Source organism: Acomys russatus, chromosome 9 (genome assembly GCF_903995435.1).
Source record: "Acomys russatus chromosome 9, mAcoRus1.1, whole genome shotgun sequence".
In the NCBI taxonomy this organism is placed as follows: Eukaryota; Metazoa; Chordata; class Mammalia; order Rodentia; family Muridae; genus Acomys; species Acomys russatus.
Genome location: NC_067145.1, coordinates 33724146 through 33745519, shown reverse-complemented (window position 1 = coordinate 33745519; position 21374 = coordinate 33724146). Strand labels below are relative to the sequence as shown.

General features: G+C 44.6%; 1 protein-coding gene across 3 annotated transcripts in view; it reads right to left on the bottom strand.

Annotated features, from left to right (window-relative positions):
* Positions 1–21374, bottom strand: part of Cdc14b (cell division cycle 14B) — a 79599-nt gene that overhangs the window by 6295 nt on the left and 51930 nt on the right. For all 3 annotated transcript variants that reach the window (XM_051151140.1, XM_051151141.1, XM_051151142.1), the window contains exons 6-12: positions 20208–20274; positions 19350–19412; positions 15743–15830; positions 15051–15281; positions 9472–9610; positions 9211–9370; positions 8390–8487 (exon numbers count right to left, since the gene is read on the bottom strand). In XM_051151140.1, coding sequence (XP_051007097.1) covers positions 8390–8487; positions 9211–9370; positions 9472–9610; positions 15051–15281; positions 15743–15830; positions 19350–19412; positions 20208–20274 — 846 coding nt within the window. The remainder of the gene's footprint in view (positions 1–8389; positions 8488–9210; positions 9371–9471; positions 9611–15050; positions 15282–15742; positions 15831–19349; positions 19413–20207; positions 20275–21374) is intronic.

Here is a 21374-nt window from a genome sequence, read left to right as displayed (position 1 = left end):
ACTGTTCTGAAAGCCCTACAATTTCACAGGCAACCTAGCCCTGGTGCATCTATCTGCCCATCTCTCAAAGCTGATCTCAGATACTCTAAATAGAAACAACAGTAGGCACATAAACAAATGTGATTCAAGAAGAACCAACTGCCCTAAGGCACGAACTCTGCTCTCACAAACAGGATTTATTGAAGAGTTCTTTTTTAAAAAATGACCTATAAGGGCTGGAGAGACGGGCTCAGAGGTTAAAAGCACTGTCTGTTCTTCCAAAGATCCTGGGTTCCGTTCCCAGAAACCATATAGTGGTTCACAACTATCTATAATGAATGAGATCTGGTGCCCTCTTCTGGTGTGCAAGCACACACGCAGGCAGAATACTGTATAAATGATAAATAAATCTTCTTTAAAAATGACTTATAAAAAGTCAGGCATAGTGACACACACCTATAAATCCAGCACTTGGGAGGCAGAGGCAGGCGGATCTCTGTGAGTTCAAGGCCAGCCTGGTCTACCAAGCTAGTCCAGGACAGCCAAGGTTACACAGAGAGATCTTGTCTCAAAAAACCAAAGATGGAATAGCTGGCTCTGCCAAGGCCTCGTGTATCATCCCTCAGTGTTCTGAACCTTCAAGGCCCTCTCTCCTTAAAAAACTCTGTCAGCTGTCAATCACAGTTACCCTGTGCTGGCTCTACAAATTAACGCTACTCTTATCCAACTGCTAACATTTCTTTCTGATAATACAAATCAAGGACAAAACATTTATTTATCTCTCTTAAGAGTAAAGGTAACCAAATCAACCTGCTGGTTTTTCCAGGCTTTCTGAGCAGTGTGTGTACCTGAGTCTCCTCTGCTGCTTCTTTACCAGGGAGGAAAACAAGACTGGGCTTTTCTGAACTATCAGATCGTTTGAGGTCAAAAGCATAGGTAACTCCCATTCTGTAAGGTCTCTAACACACACAAAACAAAAACCAAAAGAACCAGATGAACCAGGGCAAGGCCGGCTCAAGGGATCTGCTCTTGACTTCTTAAATTACTGGAACACTTAAATGCTACACAAGCTGGGCACACCTTTCCTGCCAGCGCTTGGGAGGCAGAGGCAGGCTGATCTCTTTGAGTCTAAAGCCAGCCTTGTCTATATAGAGTTTTCTAGGACAGACAGGACCCAGAGAAACCCTGTCTCGAAAAACCAAATGCCAAATAAACACCCCAACCCCCACCCAAAGTATAAATTCTACACAAAACAAAGAACTACTGCTCAATCAAGAAGTATTTCTTAGGCTGAGTGAAAAAAAAATATTATTTTTCCCTTTTTTGGTTTTTCAAGACAGGGTTTCTCTGTGTAGCTTTGGCTGTCCTGGACTCAAACTCACAGAGATCTGCCTGCCTCTGCCTCCCAAGTGCTGGGATTAAAGGCATGCACCCCCAATATATTTGTATAGAGTATTTATTTTTCTATAAAACATTTAAAACAAATGTGAAATAATGAAATTAGTGGTTACTAATTTCTGTGGAGCTTTGAAACTCAGAAGGAAATTTAGTATACATTAACCTGAAGCTTTCCCGGTGTAGTTACCTGCCCTGAGTGAGCAGTTAATACATCAATACACTGGGAAAGCTCTGGACCACACTTACATATTTATTACCACCAAGTGGCTGAGGTGATGAGTACTTCCTCAGTCACAGCAAGTTGGGGATTCAGTTTCCCACCTGCCCTCCTCCCGTGGCTCTTCCCATGCAATATGCAGAACGTACATCTTTCTTCTATCTTTCCCAATGAAGTCTGCCTAACTCCCCTGTCTTGTGCACAAACCATAGGCCATCGCCCTCTCTGTAACCTCAGCAGCTCTGTCACTGGGCAGTGACAATGAAGTGAGGTGCACAGGAAGGAGAGTCCTGCCAAGCCTCGGGATGCCTGGATGGCTTTCCAGGGGAGAGCTGCAGCAGAACATTCTCTGTATGCCCCACAAGACCCTGCACCTTCCTTTACTGGCACTGTCCCCTACTGCACACACTGGATGAGGGAGCCCTAGGCTTCCGGACACCAGCTCATGGGACGCTCAGTGGTCAGGGGGCAAGGCTCACACATGAGTTCACAGCAATGGCCAATCACAATGGAGCAGTGAACTGCCACCCACAGATTAAGCATCTGGGGAAGAAAGTCACCTGGCACTCCTGGCTACAAAGCTCTTGCCTCAGTTACAGAAAGCTTTTTAAAGTTCATGTCAGTAGGCAGGCTAAATGGAACGTTCTGCTCAATCTCTATCTTGCAGAGGACACTGAGGAGGAAATCCCCAGCAGAAGCAACTTTTAAGCAGAGCCTGAGAACACATATTAGCAGCAAGTCCACCCATTTAGAGCAAGTTGACCACCTGGAACAATATGAGAAGAATTAACTAAAAGAGTATCATTGCTCTTAAGTCAATAGGTAGAAAAAAAATTCAAAAATACTCTATAGAAATCTCAGTGTGAGCCCGGTGTGATGGCACATGCCTTTAATCCTAGCACTCAGGAGGCAAAGGCAGGCAGATCTCTGTGAGTTCGAGGCCAGCCTGGTCTAAAAAGCGAGTCTAGGACAGCCAAGGCTACACAGAGAAACCTGTCTCGAACCCCCTCCCTCACCACCCCCAGGTGTTCAGCAGGTTCTTTCACTTTAAAGAGTGGACTCTGATTCCTTTTTTTATCTTAGCCATATGAAAACACTCAACGGAATCACAGAAGATCAGGGTTGGTTGCAATGGGCTCTTACTTTGGAAGAGACCCTAGAAAGGAGCTCTGCATGCTTTGCCAATGTCTAAGTCCAAGCTGGGACAAGAAAAGCCATTTTTGGAATGAACAAAATAAAGGTCACCGAAAAGAAACAGTTATGGGATGGTGATGGTCTGGGGCAGAGTCTCCCTCTGCGTGCCTGGACTGTGGTACTCCACATGGACGTTTTCTGCTCCCTTCTGCTGAAAACTGTCTCCCCTGAGAACATGGCAGATCAAGAGGATACAACTAACAAAGATGGTCTGGCTATTTTGGGGAAAGGAAGACAAGAGTCCAGAGACTGTAGAAACACAAGCAAAGGAGATAGCCAGCTCCCTGCCTCCTATTCTCACTCATGTGACATGATGGTCCTACAAACAAAAGGCAGGCGACTTGAAGACAGCTGTTCCACAGGCAAAAATCAGGCCACAGTCCCCACTAACCCTCAAGGCTGCAACACCCAATCTTTGCTAAATGAAAAAGTGGTAAGACAAGTTTTCTGACTGGAGACACACGCAGGGTACCGAGCACAAGAGGTGTGTGCAGCCCCCTGGTGGAAACGAAACCAGGCTAGCTAGCCCAACTACCTGACCGCTCATGTCCACATTTATAAATAACTAATACAACTTTCAAAACTAGGTGTTATTTTTAACAGGCTCGGCCTAAGAGGATCGTGAGGCCCTCCCCTGCTGCTACCATCCGTTCATTGAAACGATTCAGAGAGAGAACCAACAGGAAACAAGCAAACCAACAAAGCAAGGAGAGCCAGGAGGAGAAACGCATGCACCATGAACTACACTGGACACCAGGGGGAGGCAGGAGAGAAACGGAACAAGAAACTTACACAGCAAACTATCTGCCAAAGGGTCCAAATGCCTACTGTGTTCTGAAGCCATCAAGACACAACAGCAGGGTGGGAAGAATGTAGTCACACACAATCCACCAGATGGCAACACTACACAGTGCAGAGGTCAGCACAGCTAGGGGACATCTGGAAAGGGGAAAGCCAAAATAAATCAGTAATAAAATACATAGAGCCACCTGTGGATTTAAGACACCCTAACAGGCCCAGAGCAGCAACTGTGATGGCAAAGGGGCGGGAACAAGGGTGGTGGTGGTGGTGGTGGTGGTGGTGGTGGTGGTGGTCCAATTTCTGTTGAGACAAAAATGCTGACTTTAGTTTAAACAGGTTCAACACACAGGAACAAATGGAGAGACACCATCTCTGGTTTGGATAACCACCCCACCATACTGACTGACAATACTTGAGCAGGCCATAGTCAAATACACTAGAATGCTCATACAGAACACCACACCCAAGCACAGCGAGCTAAAGTGGAGAAACAACCCACAGACTGTCTAATACGATCAGATGAGACACGGCAATGAACTGAATCCCTCTAAACAGAAACAAAACAACTCCTCAGTCAGTTGGGCATTCCAGTGAGCTGTGGATTACAGATGTACACCCGACTAAGCCATCCATTTCACTACTGTGCTCACACCATGGATGTCTCCTTCTTTTCCTTACACAACCTGAGGTAATAGGAAGAGGTGGCCCTCATAGCCTTGGGCATTTAAACACTTAGCCCCCAGTTGGTGAGATGGTTTGGGTAACTATAGGACATGTGGCCGCCTTGCTGGGGGAAATCTGTCACTGTGCGTTGGCTCTGAAATTTCCAAGTGTCTTGCCACTCCCAGATGGCTCTCTGTGCTTCCTGCCTGCAGCTCAGAATTTGCCTTTTCACCTTCTGCTCCAGTGTGCTTTCACTTCCCTGTGACAGTAGTGGACTCCAACCCCCTGGGAACCGTTAAGCCTAAAGGAACATCCGTTCTAGCAGCTGCCTCAGTGAATGGTGAACAGGAAAACTAATATACATTCAAAACTTGGTATTTACTTGTTACTCCTCCTGTTCCTTCTTTCTTAAGACAGGGTCTCCTATTGCGCAGGCGGCCTTTGACCTTACCATGTGCTTTATAATGCCCTGAACTTCTGATCTTCCTGCTGTCACCTTCCAAGTGCTAGAGTTACACACGTGCGCCAGTTTGGCTTGGTGTTTCTTATGTGTGTGCTGTATGTATTCGCATGTGAGCACATATATGTGTAGGTGTGTATGGAAGATAAGAGGCCAGGTCAATGCCAGGTGTCTTCCTTAATTGTTCTCCACCCTACTTTCATTTATAATCGCTAACTACATAGACATCTTAGCTGGGAGTAGCACGCACATGTGGGGTCTGCACTATAGATTTTTATTTGATCCTCTGGTAAAACTCAAAGCCTAAGAGTTACTTCTCTTTGTTGCAATGTTCACTCTACTCTTCTGTACTGTTGGATTTAAGAGATTTTTCTGAAGTAATTACATGTTTCTACATTAGGGCCACGTAGGATAATAACCACAATCCCACCCTCCATCCATCCTTTTCTGTCATCTAAGACACACAGCGGCACAAAGTGATGCAGAAGTTTGGTGGTTAATACTGCCAACATGGGGGCTGGAGAGATGGCTTAAGTGGTTAAGAGTACTGTCTGTTCTTCCAAAGGACCTGAGTTCAATTCCCAGCACCCACATGGCAACTCACAACTGTCTGTAATTCCAGTTCCAAGGGATCTGACACCCTTGCCCCCATACCAATGCACATAAAATAAAATTAAATAAATTATTTTTTAAAAATACTGTCAACATGACAGAATACAGATTATCCAAGAGACAGGCCTTGTCTGTGAGGGGTTGTTTAAGACTGGATTAACAGATAGAAGATCCACCTTAACGTGAGTGGCACCATGCCAAAAAGGAGGAAGAGGGCTGAGTATACCCATGCACCTCTCTCTGCTTCCTGCCTGCAGGGAGGTGTGACCAGGCACCTCACTCTCCTGCTGCCTGAACTCTTCTACCATGATTGGCTTAAGTAAATCCCACCCCCTCCAGGGTTGTAACCACAGCAACAGGAAAGTAACTGATACGAACCATTAAGTCAATTGTACCACGGACAACACACTTGCCATCCAGACCTGAACGTCAGATGGATGCCATGGTGCTGTGAGTGGTCCTCAGGGAAGTGAGCATCAGGCAGCTCTCCACTGAGAGGGTCACTTTTACAACGTTTAACAAAACAGACTTCTCCCCAATACTGTCATTCTCTAAAGAGAAACCAATCGCTTGGGGGAGGGGGGTTTTGATATCTCCCTGTAACCTCCTTCTAGGATTTTCTAGGGCATTTGTCATCCAGTTCTTTGAGTGTTTTCCTATATCTATGTATCAATATGGAGGCAAATAGTTTACCAATAGCAACACATGAGTCAGGTAGGGAGGTAGAAACTGAAGGGAGTGGATTTACCTCACTAAGCCCAAAAGATCCAGTTTAGTTTTCTAATGTCCACAGGGCAGAGGAGGAACCCTTGATGCTGAAAGGTGGAGAGGAGGGCAGTCTGAGGGCTGAAGGTGCTGAAGCGTCCACCATCTTTTTTCAGGGTATAAGGAGACAAATGCCTACGGCAGGAGGCCAGTCCCTTTGCTCAGTCTTTCCACCTGCCTCTTCGCCCACGCTCCTTTCTTCCTCCCCTCCTTCCATTTCTAGCAGTGAAGAGAACTGAGCCCCAGCCATCGGCAAGCTCTCTCTCACCAACTCTACCCTAACCTCCCAAGTGCTCTCAGTCAGCCATTTCTGAGAGACCTGCCTTCTGGCCCAGACAGCCTCACACAGCCTGCTGAAAGGTGGGACATCTGAAGTCGCCCACAAGCTCCGACGGTCTTAGTCTTCGATTGCTTGTCTGCTACCATATTCCCACAGGCCGTGAATTGCATTATCTCAGCTTTCCTGAGAAGTCACTAAATGACTGAGTTCCAGAAATCACATTTCTGAATATAGTGGAGGAGAGAGATATAATTCCTGAAAGATCTATTTGACAAGAACTTAAAAATATATATATTTTAAGGCTGTAGGTGTGTGTTTGGGCTGTCTCCCTCTGCCACCAGCAGCAGCAAGGGGCAGGCAAGGAGGCTTGCTGGAAACAAACACCTCAAACTCTACCCCAGAAGTTCTAAAACGAAGCTGCATTATATGGTAAGCTCCCCACATGACTGAAAAGCTCAGCTAGGTCTGTGGAGGGCTGCTGCAAGGCATAACCTGCCTTCTTCCATCAGGCCTAGAATTAGTTTCAAGATAATTATTGTGTGAATAAAAAGAACTAGAAAGGCCTCAAGTAAAAAACATTAATGAAATTAAAAACAAGTGGCACTTGAAGTTAACATACCTCATATACTATAGTCCTATCCACTTATTTATATGAAATATATTATATAAAAAGCACCATTTGTAAAGATGAGGGTTTTTTTGTTTTGTTTTGTTTTGTTTTTTTGCTTTTTTTCAGACAGAGTTTCTCTGTGTAGCCTTGGTTGTCCTGGAACTTGCTCTGTAGACCAGGCTGGCCTTGAACTCACAGAGATCCGCCTGCCTCTGCCTCCAGAGTGCTGGATTAAAGGTGTGTGCCACTACACCCGGCCAAGAGAAGAATTCTTAATAGGTGCCTAGTATCAGGATTGACATTGTAAATTCCCATAGGACTTTGTGTTGACACTTGACTTTGTGTGAAGACCCCTCCCACTCTTCCTCACCCTCTGCCCCCCCCCTCGCCCCAAAGCAGCACTGGACCCCCAGGCACACTGAAGACCCACAGTGTTAGCTTTTTACTGCACTGCAGACAGTGAGGATAAAGACAAGCATCTCCACTAGTGTTTCCTTACAGAAAGGCTGGACACACGGGGCCACAGTGACGCAAGGGCAGGAACACTGGCCTGGGGGACAGTCACCTACCGAGGAAAAGCCTGAAGAAAGGCACAGTAGCTTTATGCTCTGCGTCTCTGTGTTTGTATGGCAACCATGGATGTCCCGTTTATTGACCCAAATTAACACATGTGCTTACGAATTTCATGTGGGGATAAAGACACCCACTAACTGGGAAACTTCTCTTTTTTTTTTTTTTTTTTTTTGTCTGTGTTTGAAATTCAATTCTCTAGACAAAAAAAAAAAAAAAAATTAGTATATATATATACTAATTCAGGGATGAGTTTATCATTCTCATTATATATAATGAGATGATATAAGATTTTAAAACAACAACAACAAAGAGATTTTAAAACATCAGCCAGGCATGGTGGCGCACGCCTGTAATCCCAGCACTCAGGGAGGCAGAGGCAGGCAGATCGCTGTGAGTTCAAGGCCAGCCTGATCTAAAAAAATGAGTCCAGGAAAGCCAAGGCTACACAGAGAGACCCTGTCTCGAAAACTAAATCATGACAACGGGCTGCACTCTCCTGCATGCAGACTGGAGACTGACGTGTAAGGGAGTGGACTGGCACAGTAACCATCTTCATAACCATGGACAAGTCTGTTAACCTGGTCTTGACTGCCGTCACTCTCTTGACTGTCGATGAACAAAATTTCCCTAATACTGCCTTTTTAAAAAACCTATCATGGCTCTCAAGTTTACAGCAGAACACAAATAAACAAATAGCCAAATGCTTCCCAGGGAAACACCTCTAGATTTTAAATCACATAAATGATCATTGCTACACAAGTGTATAGCTATGGAGGAAAGCCCACCGGGGACCCACACATGTAGGCAAGTGTGACCACAGTAAGGGAAACCACTCACGTGAGGGGTATGGCGTTGGCTTTTGATTGTCTCCGGCTTTTCAGGGCCCGAAGCCTGTCTCCTTGTGTCACTCCATTGATTTCATCGTCATCACTGTACTGTGTGAGTTAGAACAAGGACGACAACAATAACAAGAAAGCAAATAAAGACTGAGCTGACTTAGGTTGCTATTGCAGCTAGGTGGCTACTTATTCAGACACATTCAGGCACGTACACACACTTACACACATACAAACAAAAGCATGCATCCATTTATACACACATGTACACACACACACACATTCAGAGAGACACACTTTTAAGTCTCTTTGGAATGCTACAATAGTTTTTAAAATCAAGCTACTAGCCATTATTTCAAGACAATTGAAGCTAACTTTCAGGGTCACTGAACCCAAAGCCCTCTCTTTATAAGAGATACATAACGGGCTTTTGGTTTTAGAATTTGCTAAAGTTTGAACATGCATTCATTACTGCTTAACCTTGTAACCTGCTAAAACTGGTTCTTTGAAAGTTCTACATTTGAACTACTAAAGCGGCTGAGATGAAGGGGGTCGGGGGGCACCTGGGCGGGGGCATAACTAGATCCATCTTAAGAGCAAATTTCCATCTGTATTTAGGAAAAGCAGCGTTCTGTGAGCACACAACTTTCTCCTCAGTCAAACATTTCTACAGAAGGCTGTAACTACAGTAAACGTGACTGTGTGGTGCCAGCCCCTGCACAGCCACTTTATGATCTGTACCTATGGTTTTCTCCATGCCCTACAAGGATCTCAACAGCATTTACAGCAATAAGAACAGCGTGACCGGGATTGTTCCATTACCGGCTCAGGCTCTTCCCCGTCTTGATTTTCAAGCCCATTTATCGAAATGTCATCAACATCCGAAAGCTGTTTGGAAAAGGCTTCTCTGATGGGTCCGTTCTCCTGCCCTCTCAACCTTTGACGGAAATAATCGCCTTCCAGCCAGAGGCTTGACTGTTTCCTAGAGTGTTTAAACAACACCAAAAGCACAGCTTTCTGTAAGGGCACTCCCACCGCACCGCACACCTGCTGTCACAGAAGGTAAGTTTTAAGTATACTTACATGGCCAGAAACTGCTGCTGGGGCCCAATCACCGAGCCAGGTCTACAGATTCTGAGCCAGGCAATGCACTCGGCTGCTGTCATCCTATAATGCTTCATGAGGTAGCAGCCTATCAAAGTGCCTGTTCGACCAAGACCAGCTAGAAAAACAAACCAATCAATGAATCCTGATTGCACAGCCTCCAGAATTTTCTGACTAGGAGGAAGGAGGAAATCAGAGCCTTCCCAGGGTTCTGTCTCCTTCCACAGAGGTTCTCTAACTCAGTCTGAAGAGGCAGTAAAGGGCTAGCACCAGGTCACATCCTCAAGGTCTAAGTGGGATGCAGCCTCGGAGCAGAGACTGGAGCCAGGGCCTTCTAAAATCCCCCACCCCCACTCCCACCCCCGAGGATTTTTTTTTTTTATTAATTTATTCTTGTTACATCTCAATGTTTATCCCATCCCTTGTATCCTCCCATTCCTCCCCCCCCCCCCCATTTTCCCATTATTCCCCTCCCCTATGACTGTTCCTGAGGGGGATTACGTCCCCCTGTATATTCTCATAGGGTATCAAGTCTCTTCTTGGCTACTTGCTGTCCTTCCTCTGAGTACCACCAGGTCTCCCCCTCCAGGGGACATGGTCAAATGTGAGGCACCAGAGTACGTGAGAAAGTCGAGGATTTGATGTGAGGCCAAAGACTGAGAATCACTTTCTAAACATGGATTACTAAGAAATGTGGTGTTTGGAGCTGGAGAGATGGCTTAGTGGTTAAGAGCACTTATTGCTCTTACAGAGGACATGAAGACCCAGGTTCGATCCCCAGCACCCACCATCAGGAGGCTTATAACTGTTTGTAACTCTGGTTCTAGACCAGACACCCTCTGGCCTCAAAGGAACCTGCATGTACATGGTACACTATTCATTCAGACATACACACACACACACACACACACTTTTTTAAGTTATGCTGTTTTCTGCCTGACTCTTATATTTCTACCATATCCAACATTTCTACCTATCCAACGTTTGTATCTGTTCACACTCTTGCTTTAGGAAAGGGGTGCTGGGGACAGAACCCAAACTTTGGACGTTAGGCAAGCACTTTGCCCTAAACTACTGCACCCTCAACCTCCCTTTTTCTATAACTTTCCTTCCTTTTTGTATGTGTCTCTCTGTATGTGGTGTGCATGTGTGCATATGTATGTATGTATGTGCGTGGGGGGCACATGCATGAGGAAGCCCTAAGTAGATGTCTTGGTCTTCCTTCTTTGTTCGCTTAGGCCGGGCTTCTGAACTGAAGATGGCACATGGCTGCTTGGTGAGCCAGTGTGGTCCAGAGCTGCCCCATCGGTGACTTGACAAGCTACATGGCCACCTAGGACTCTGGATATCTGAACTCCAGTCTCACACGTGGCAAAGCGCTTTCCAAAACCCTCTTCTCTCCTCTTATGCTGACTATTATAATTAACTCCTATGACGGTTAATATGTTGTGTCAATCTGGAAGGAAATTTTGGTTAAGATCAATATTTCATCTAGTGCCAATTTTAGTAAGCACACTGCTTCCCATAATTTGGAATTTCCAATCCATTCAAAGCCTGAACAGAACAAAAAGACCAGCCTTCCATCCAAAGCAGGTCCTCCTGCACCCTGCCTCCACAACAGCAGCTCAAAGTACAGATGAGGGACTCATTGACTCCACAGTTTTTTTTTTTTTTTTAATTAACCGTTCTATATATAAACAGGCAACTGCTTTCAATCTCTAGAGGACCCTCCCCAATGCACATGACTTAGAAAGGGAAGTTGCTGAAGCAAATACATAAAACCAGCAATGGCTTTGGAACTGTATAGGGGAGAATTGAGGTAGCTGTTAAGAAAACCACCCCAGAGGAAAGTAAGCAACAAAAAGGTTTCAGCCTCTCAGAATGGCGGTGGCTGTGGGATTTTTATATATGGTTTTTAATTGTGTGGAGGTAGTTCCTGCGCAGCCCTACTTTGTGCTCAGTGGTTTTATCACAAAAGGGAGGTGCTGAATTCTGTCAAATGCCATTCCTATATTAACAGAGATAACTATGTGGTTTTTGAATTTCACAACTACTGTGGGGACACTGTTTCTTTGTTGCCTTAGTTCTGTAATTCCAGAACAAACACTTTAGTAGAGCAAATTATATTGTATTGCCAGGCATGGTGGTGCACACCTGTAATCCCAGCACTTGGGAGGCAGAGGCAAAGGCAGGCAAATCTCATGAGTTCTTGAGGCTTGCCTGGTCTACCAATCGAGCTCTGGATAGTCAGGATTACAAGAAAAAACTCTGTCTCGAAAAAAGAAAAGAAACAAAATAAAACAAAAATGTACTGTCTTAGACAGGGTATCCTACACTACAGATTGGCTTTAAACTCACTCTGTTGCTAGGATAAGCTTAAATTTCTGATCCTCCTGTGTCCATATCCCCAGTGCTGTAGTGCAGGAGTATACCTTGAGAACCTGGGCTGTGAAGCGCTGTCAATCAAACCCAAATCCTCACGCTTGCAAAGCAAGCTCTCTTCCGATGGGGACCCAGCTCCGCACTCCTTTACTACGCTACTGAATTTCACTGGTAAGCACTTTGCTCAGGGTGTTCACAATGTTGACAGAATCGCACAGCTTCTTCACTGAGGCTTGGCAGCAAAGCAATCCTGGCTTCGGACAACTTCTTATGGGGCCCTTCACTCCCTTCAATGTGAATAGGCCTCTGAGAAGTGGTGTCAGTCAGAGGTGATGTGTCAGGTCCAGTGCTGTCCTTCTTTAGGAAGCTTCATTACCAACCCAGCCCTCTCTGTTTCAGACCCCACCCACCGTCTGCATAGCCTCGTGGTGACTCCCCACTCCATTGGCATTATCCAGCGTTCTGCTTGGCAGCTGCTCACGGTACTGTCTTGCTGGCTGCTCACACTTGTGCATACACACGGTGTCCAGCCCTAGCACTCTCGACCATATCCCCTTCAACAGGGCCTCTCAGTGGACCTACAGCTCACTGGTTTCAGGATAGGTGGACAAGCTAGTAAGCCCAGCAATCCTCCTGCTGAGGCTAGGGGTGCTTGCAGCCATGCCTACCTTTGTACATGCAGATCCAGGTTAAGGTCCCGTTACTGTTTCTGTAGACTCTTGAGTTTCGTCTTGTCTCCACTGTCACTTCTCACTGTAGCACTTTCAGCTCCCCCCCCCCCCCCCCCGCCATCTTTTATCTTCATCGATAAAAGTAAAGCTTTGGGATTTTTGTTAGATTTTGTGAAGAACCAACCCTGGATTTTAGTGATTTTTGTTTTGGTTTTCTATTTTGTATGTGTTACAATATTTATATTTCAACAGTGACAATATTTTACAAGCTATTACTAGTCTTTAGCCTGTGTGCATATTTAGCTCTATCTGAAATACTTGTTTCTTCATATGGCTTTGAGTCACCACCATCTGGGGTCCTGACAGGCCCTCAGCATGTCTTACAGCGCATGTTCTACCTGTGACAACTCCCCAGCACCTGGCCATCTCTGGCTTGTTTAATTTCTCCTTATTTTTGAAGGAATTTAGAAGGCTTAGAGGACGTCTGATTACTGAAGGAAGGGGTCTTCCTCCAGCAACTGGACTATTTCCGGTTCACTGCCTTTAAGCTCCGCTGGTGGGAAATCTGTTACTATTGTTTCCTACCTTGCTTCTTTCATTCCCGTCTCTGGCTTTAGACAGTCACAGTATAGCGTCTTCGTGTGAGTTTCCGAGTGTGTTCTATTTGGAATTTGCTGAGTTTTGAGAATGTTTACAATTATGTCTTTCATAAAAGCGGGGAAAATTTTTCCAGGCAGTTTGCCTCCTTTCTCTCTCTCCTCCACTGGAGCTTGCACTACCGTGCACATCTGGTCTGTTGGGCTCCATCCCAAAACCCTACTACACTCTGCTCCTCTTTCTTCTTAACCCTTTCTTTTGAGGGGTGGGGCATAAGCCTTTTTTTTTTTTTTTAAATGTATACAGTACTCTGCCTGCATGTACACCTGCACGCCAGAAGAGGGCATCAGATCACATTATAGATGGTTGCAAGCCACCTTGTGGTTGCTGGGACTTGAACTCAGGACCTCTGGAGAGGCAGTCTGTGTCCTTAACCTCTGAGCCATCTCTCCAGCCCCTTAACCCTTTCTTTTCCGTTGTTCGTTGGGCCTGGGGACTCTTTACAGCGGCTCCGCTCTTCAGACTCTGCTTCTTCCTTCTGCCTGCGCAAGTCTGCCTTGGAATGCTGCCAGTGAGTTTTTCAATTCATTTCCAAAAATGTCTTTTGGGTTTACTTTATGGCTTTTGTCTTCTACTGAAACTTAGATTTTGCTCACACATTTTTTTCTTCTTTTCCCACATTTTCTTTTCACTGTGAGTACCATTTGAGGTAGTTGTTTTAAACCATCTGTCTAGAAAATCCACTATCTGATCCTTGTCAAGGATAATTTCTGTGGGTTTTTTATACTTTCCTAGCTCCCCCTCCGCTTTACTTGTTGGTATGCCTTGTCATCTTCCACTGTAAACTGAACATTTGAAAGTGATTATCACTACATTCCTAACTACAAATACAGTTTTAGCTCTAAAAAATTTTTTTACCTTGCTATTGAATTTTTCTTAGTGACTGTATCCCTTTTCTTTTTTAAAAAAAGTTGTGTTTTTTGGGTTTGTTTGTTTGTTTTTGTTTTTCGAGACAGGGTTTCTCTGTGTAGCCTTGGCTAACCTAGAATCGCTTTGTAGACCAGGCTGGCCTTGAACTCACAGCGATCTGCTGCCTCTGCCTCCCAAGTGAGTGTTGGGATTAAAGGCATGTGCCACCACGCCTGGCATTATTTATTGTTATGTATACAGTGCTCTGCCTACATGTACACCTGCATGCCAAAAGAGGGCATCAGACCACATTATAGATAGCTGTGAGCCACCATGTGGTTGTTGGGAATTGAACTCAGGACCTCTGGAGGAGCAGTCAGTGCCCTTAACCTCTGAGCCACCTCTCCAGCCCCGACCCCTTGTTTTCTTAATTAACTAGCTCACACGAAAGCTATATGCACACGGTACCTCATTCACAGAACACCTAGATCCAGAAACTGTTACAGCTGCTGAAATACATCTTGCCACATCTTACTCTCCACACAGCAAGCTGAGCGAGACCTTGCTCTGTTGCTGACAACCTGAGGGCTTACCACGTAAGCACAAGGTAGACATCTGAACAAACTAACACACTGCAGTGTGACGGACGAGCCATCGCAGGCTTACTCATGAGAATGACTTAACTATGCTCTTCATATGAATTAAGGGTTTTTAAATCGCTCTTTCTGGCCAGCGAGATGGGTCAACTGGTAAATGCACTTGCTGCCAAATCTGATATGAGTTCCATTCCTGGGAACCACAACAGGGTAGGAGAGAACTGAGAACGGATGCCCACACGTTTCCTTCTGACACCGACACACACAATAATGTCATACAAAAGCTTAAATCATTATTTCAGAAACAAGGTCTTGCCCTATCACATAAACGGATACAGCGCACATCCACCCATACACTCGTACATGCACGCACACTGTCCTTGAACCCAGCCGGGCCGCTTACCTTTGCAATGCACTGCAATGGCACCCTCAACATTTTCACAAATATCCAGAAATTCTTGGACAATTGCCTCAGCAGGGGTGCTGCCATCCGGGAAGAAAAGATCGTGGTGATCGAAACCGGCATCCGTAAAGCGCTTAGCATCATACATCCTCTTATTCAGACGGATAATGGTAGTTACGTTGTGCGTCTTAAAGTACGGAATGTACGTCTCAGGGGAATGCTGGTGGTAACCTACATGAAGAAATGCACCACATTTCATAAAAGGCAGGAAGGAAATAATGGAAAATAGCTGCACCTGAAAGTGGGTGGAAATAGTGTCTGGATGGGGGACTGAGTATCAACTTGGTTGTAACTGTAAAAAAATCAAAAGTTTAAAAAGCTAGCATGCAAGCAGAGCATGTGCTCGAATAACCAAGAGTGGTCACATCTTAAAGACGGGTTCAGGTTTAGCCTAACTCTTCAGTCTCTCCAACCCGGGCTGGGTCACCCTCCACAAGCAACGCAGGAGCCCAGGCAGGGACCACAGCTATGTGGAGCCTATCACCGACACCCAAATCTTACAGCACATGGAAAATATCCTCCTGCCTTACTCTGACTGACAAATACCTGGAACAACAGGCATACGCTGCTGTACTCAGCTGACTGGTCTATGCAGAAGGAAAAAGGCTGTACTGGTCCCTAGTTTCACATACCACTTTCAAGCCTGGATCTTGAGTGAGGTCCACAGAAGGCAAGAAAGCGCTCTGGTATTATCCAGTTGAAATCTCCATTTTCTGCTTTCTGTAAAAGAGAGGCCAGCACAGTTAACCTTTGAACCACATCTCCTTCGCCTCCCTTCCCAATGTTCTCAGGGAGCTCAAAGCATCAGCTTCAGCCTGCCTGCTGCTGCCCTGCTGTGAGTATCCGCCAAGGGTTGGCTGGCTTCCCGGGTACCAATCGCTGTGTTTTAAAAGTGTTTCTTTGCTTCGGTCACTGATCTGGAGAACATACCCTGTACTCAACACTCTGTATTCAGTTGTTACATTTCCACCACCTGGTTATTTTATCTGAATAACTTTTCTAGTGTGTGTGAGGACATTAGAAAGTTGTGCCCCGTTATCCAAAACAGACAAAGTAACTTCTCCAGAGGGCAAATATCAAACCACACTCTACGCTATGTACATGCGTGCAGAGGACAGAGGACAGCCTCGAGTGTCAATCTTCATGTGCTATCTATCTTCTCTTTTTTGAGGGAGGGTCTCACTATATAACTTTGTCTGGTCTGAACTTGCTATGTAGACTAAGATGCCCTTGACCTCAACAGAGCTGTCCGCCACTGCCTCCCAAGTGCTGGGATAACACACATGTTCCACCATGCCCAGCATAACACAGGCTTTTAAGAAAAGGCAATTGACTGTGACAGAAGCGGCGCCAAGAGAAAAATCACTTTAACAATCACAGTGAAAGGAACACAGCGCTTCATGCACCAATTCTTAGTTTTTTATATTCCTAGAAAAATATTTTTAAGTGTGTATGTGTGTATGGTGTATGTGTGTGTGTTCACATGTGTGGACACCCAAAGTTAACATCTGATGTTCACTTTCCATTTCATTTATTGGAACATGGTTTCTTGCTAAAAACAGAGCTTGCAGACTCTCACTCAGGCTGGTCTAACTCAGTGGTCATCTGTCTCTTCCTTTGAAGTGCTCAGATTACACGTCTCAGGCATGTATGCCTGCCTGATTTTTATGTAGCTTCTAGAGATCCAAAGTCTGGCTGTCATGTTTGTATAGCCCTCTATCCAGCCCCAAGAACGTTTATTTTATTTAAATGTTCTGTTTTATAAAAACAATGTTTTTTATTTTATGAAAAAAAAAAGAAAGAAAGAAAGAAAGAAAGAAAAAAGGATCTGAGTAATTTAGTTATATAGTCACTGAAGGAGGTAGTTAAATATTGCATTTTAGAAACACAGTAGTATTACAAGGAAGCTACAGTGGCAAAAGTGAACTCCTGGATATGTTTTATCTTTGTAGTAAAAACAGCTCAGATATCAATTATACTTATATATTATTATATAAGCAATAATACCTTATTACAATATAATACTACTATATATAATAATATACTAATATATTTAAAAATCAACAGATTTTAAAATAAGAGGTCTTTAGAACTGGCAGCCAAGGCTGGTTATCTGTGGGTCTGGGATATGAATGCATGGGGCGCTGTCTGAAGAACCTCCTCACACTCAAAATATGGAGTGTGGAGCACTTGTGGACACGGAGCATCTATAAGCTTTACAGCCCACAAAGGGCCTGTACTACAGCATCTCACCCACATGTTTGGAGGAAGGGACCCTAGAATCAAGGATTTTTTGTTTTAATATTTATGCTAAATATTTGTCAATTTGCCTGCCTGGATACTTTTTCCTGCCCCATCTTCTTTATTTGATAAGGTAAGTCAGGACCAGAACTCCCGGCAGAGCCAGAGAACTCAGCCTGCACACACGAGTGTGTGTGTGTGTGTGTGCGCGCGCGTGCGTGTGTGTGCATAAGCCAGATTTCCTCTCCACCTAACTTTCTGAAACAACTTTTCTCACTGAACCTGAAGCCTTCTATTCAGCTACAACAGGTGAGCAGTGAGCCCCAGGAACACTGCTCTGCACTGCCCAGCGCTGCCATCAAAAGTGTTGACTGCCGCACTGGGCTCGTGGGTGCTGGGGAACCTGAATTCACATTCTCATTCTTGCTTTATCTACAATGCAGCCTCTCCAGCTCCGCTCCTGGATTTTTAATTTGCACAATCTAGTAAAATTTCTTTTATTTTAAATTTTTGTCTTGTTTTAAGATAAGGTGTCACGATGTAGCCTTAGCCTCAACTCACTGTGTAGACCAGGTTAGCTTCCAATTTGCAGAGATCTATCTGCCTCTGCCTTCTGAGTGCTGGGATTGCAGGTGTTTGTACCATGCCTGGCTATCTGTGCTGAGTTTTAATAACTGGAAACAGAAGTGTCCAGACAACACACATTGGCTGTAACAGCCAAATACACCTCAGCAGTCATTTGACATGGCAACTAATAACCTTACTATGACCACGCCAAAGACTTCAACCGTATATCCCATCAGTGCAGGAAGGCTACCACCACGAGAAGAAGAACTTACACTAAGCCCCTGTCCACCGTGGAACCACTGATCAAACTTAGAAACCACCACTAAGAGTCAGGAGCGAAGAACCAAGACAAGGGCTAAAGATTTCTTCCTCATGTGCATGTATGTCCATGTATGTTTTTGTATTGGGAGCATGTGTGTGTGATGATGTGTGGTATAAGCATGTGGAAAGCCAAGGCCAACATTACCTGCCTTCCTTGATTGCTTTCCACTTCATATACTAAGGCAGGATCTCTTAGCTGAACCCAGAGCTGACATAAAGGCCAACATGCCCACCTAGTGCTTTTATGGGTCTGGGCATTCAAACCCCATTCCTCAACTGAAGGATCTCCTCAGCCACAGAAGAAGAAGGAGGAGGAAGAGGAAGAGGAGGAAGAGGAAAAGAAGAAAGGAGAAGAGGAAGAAGAAAAGGAAGAGGAAGAGGAAGAAGGAAGAGGAAGAAGAAAGAAGAAAAGGGGAGAAGAGGAGGAAGAGGAAGAAGAAAAGGAAGAGGAAGAGGAAGAAGAAAGAAAGGAGAAGAGGAAGAGGGAGAAGAATAAGGAAGAAGAAGAAAGAAGGAGGAGGAAAAAGAAGGAAGGAAGAAGTATGTGCGTGCATGCGTGCGTGTGTAAGAAAAGACAGTTCCCTTAGTCTTATAGGTAGGACAAAAGAGTGAGAAGTGTGTGGGCAAACAGTGGAATTCTGATGAAAGCACACATTCCCAGCAGTAAGTTCTGGGTCTAACAGGCAGGCTGCTCCTGCATCTCGATGTCCCCAGCTCACACACCAGAGGAGACACAGACGTGAATGAGTTTGACCATGGGAACCATTTTACAAGCATAGACCCATCAAAGCACTATCTGGCCAAGGAGGTGGTGTAAGAGGTCAAGCACTTGCCACATAAACCTGAAGACCTTAGTTTGAGCCCCATAACTCATGTAGATGTGAACAGAACTGACTCTGCAAAGATGCTTTCTGACCTCACCAATTCATCAATACATATCATACATAATAGTAGTAGTAGTAATAATAATAATAATAATAACAACAACAATAATAAAAAAAAAAACTACTAACTTAAAACCATTACCTTGTACACTAATAGAGATAATGTTCAGTGACACTTCAGTGAAGTGCAGGGTAGGGAGACTGAAAACAATAAATCAGAACTGACCTCATAGTGTTCATATTCATCAAGGTTAAATGCGTTAAAATTAAAGAAGCCATACAGCATTGCCTGAAATCCAAAAGAAAACTTTTATGAACAAAGGTATAAACAAAATGCCAGTTTCCTGCCCAATTTTCTGTTAAGCACCAGGAGATGTCCTAGAAATTATCGCTGTATACATACTGAACTTTTTCAAAGGTTGTGGGGTTTTTTGTTCACCTGTTTGCTGCTGGGCCCCTATGTCACACTCCTAGTCCTGCAACTTTCTGACAAAGCAATTATGACCTACTTGTTTTTATATAAAACTTGCTAACTAATTAAATGCTGGTCCAAATTCCCCTGTTGAATTAGAAGTCTGGTGCCTGGAGACAGAATTGAGTCTTGCAGTTAATAGGACCTCGGACAATGCATATGCAAACCTGACACTCTGCCACTGATCGATAGTCCCCACCCTACAGTTACTGTTATATATACATAAATACAACTTGGAGGAAAAAGTATTCAACTTTTTTTCCTTTTAAATGAGACACATTCAAAGCAAATGCTGAATCTAGAACCACATTACTTAACTCTCTTACTTGCCCTTGTTTTTGTGTTGCTAGGAGTAAACCCTTGGCCCCTCACATGCTAAGCTAAAGCACTCACCCAACTGAGTGACAACTCCAGCCCATCTCCTGTCTGTAAGTACCTTTCCCTCCTATTCATGCATAGAAGCAATCAGAAATTCAGAATAAGCTGTTTATTGGTTTGGGGTCCACTTTAATGTAAAGTGGGAATGGAATGCTTCTGATCTTACAAACCTCTTCTGAAGAAACTCTAACAGACCTGTGAAGAAGAATGCCTCATCGTCTCCAACACACTCACCTTCTTTACTGCGTGGAAACAGTCAAGAAGTGTAATGTAGAAACTGCAGCTTCCGTAGGCAGCATCTCTGAAATTCCCAAGTGTTAATCCATTAATGCTCTACAGCACACTCATCCCAAGACAACGCTGACTAGAATTCAGAAACTAATGTGCTCTGCTCCAGTGAACTCTCTGTACAGCACAGTCACAAGCATTTTGTCCCTACAGTTCTACTAGAACTTTGAATAAATTTACTAGGCAACTTTTTTTCTACTTCTTAAGAGTCAGAATTCTGATAAAAACCAGAGAAGCAAAAGCATCCAACACCTTTGGTAAAATGACTCCATATCCAAGCAGGTGTATAACCACCTGACAGACAAGACAGCTCTGCTCAAATACTGCATCAGCCCTACAGTCATCAATGGAGAGACAGTGAACTCTCAAACTGCAGCAATGCAACAACTTTGACGCATTAACTTCACATGGCAGACAATTCTCCAACCTAGTTAAGTAGTTAACCTAGCTAAAGGCACAGTGATTCAACCTTGCAAAGACTTTAATGCATGGTTTCTTCAAGAACAATGGCTCAAGGCCGGCTCTACTTAAGTCCTGCCTTATACTATCTGAACATACATGCTTGTTTCATGAACACCTCAACCTCAAGCACTTCCCATTCCTCCCACCTGAGCCAGCAGGAATCATCCTCAATTGTCTTCTATCTTACTCATTGGGGCAATATCTCTCAACAAACCCAGAGCCCACAAATGTGACTGGCCTCGACAGCCAGCTTGCTCTGGGAATGCACTGTCTCTGCAGAAATTACAGTCGGGCTGCCCTACCTACCCAGCATTTATGTGAGATGTGGAAAATCTAGACTCTGGTCCCCAGGCCTGTGCAGCAAGTGCTGTAACCACTGAGCTATCCCCTCAGGATGCATATGAGACGATTCCAGACACATGAAGTTCAAAAGCAAACAAGCCTGAGTGACAGGAAGAGGTAGCGTAAAAGCAGTCTCTGTGTATGTGTGTGTGTGTGTGTGTGTGTGTGTGTTGGGGGAGTGATAGCCAGCTGCATAGTGCAGGAAGGAAATCTTTGGGGTGATAGCCATGTTCTATATCCCAAAATGTACCAGTCACACACACATGCTGGCTGTACAATTCAGATTAGTGTTGTGAGCTGGGGCACAGG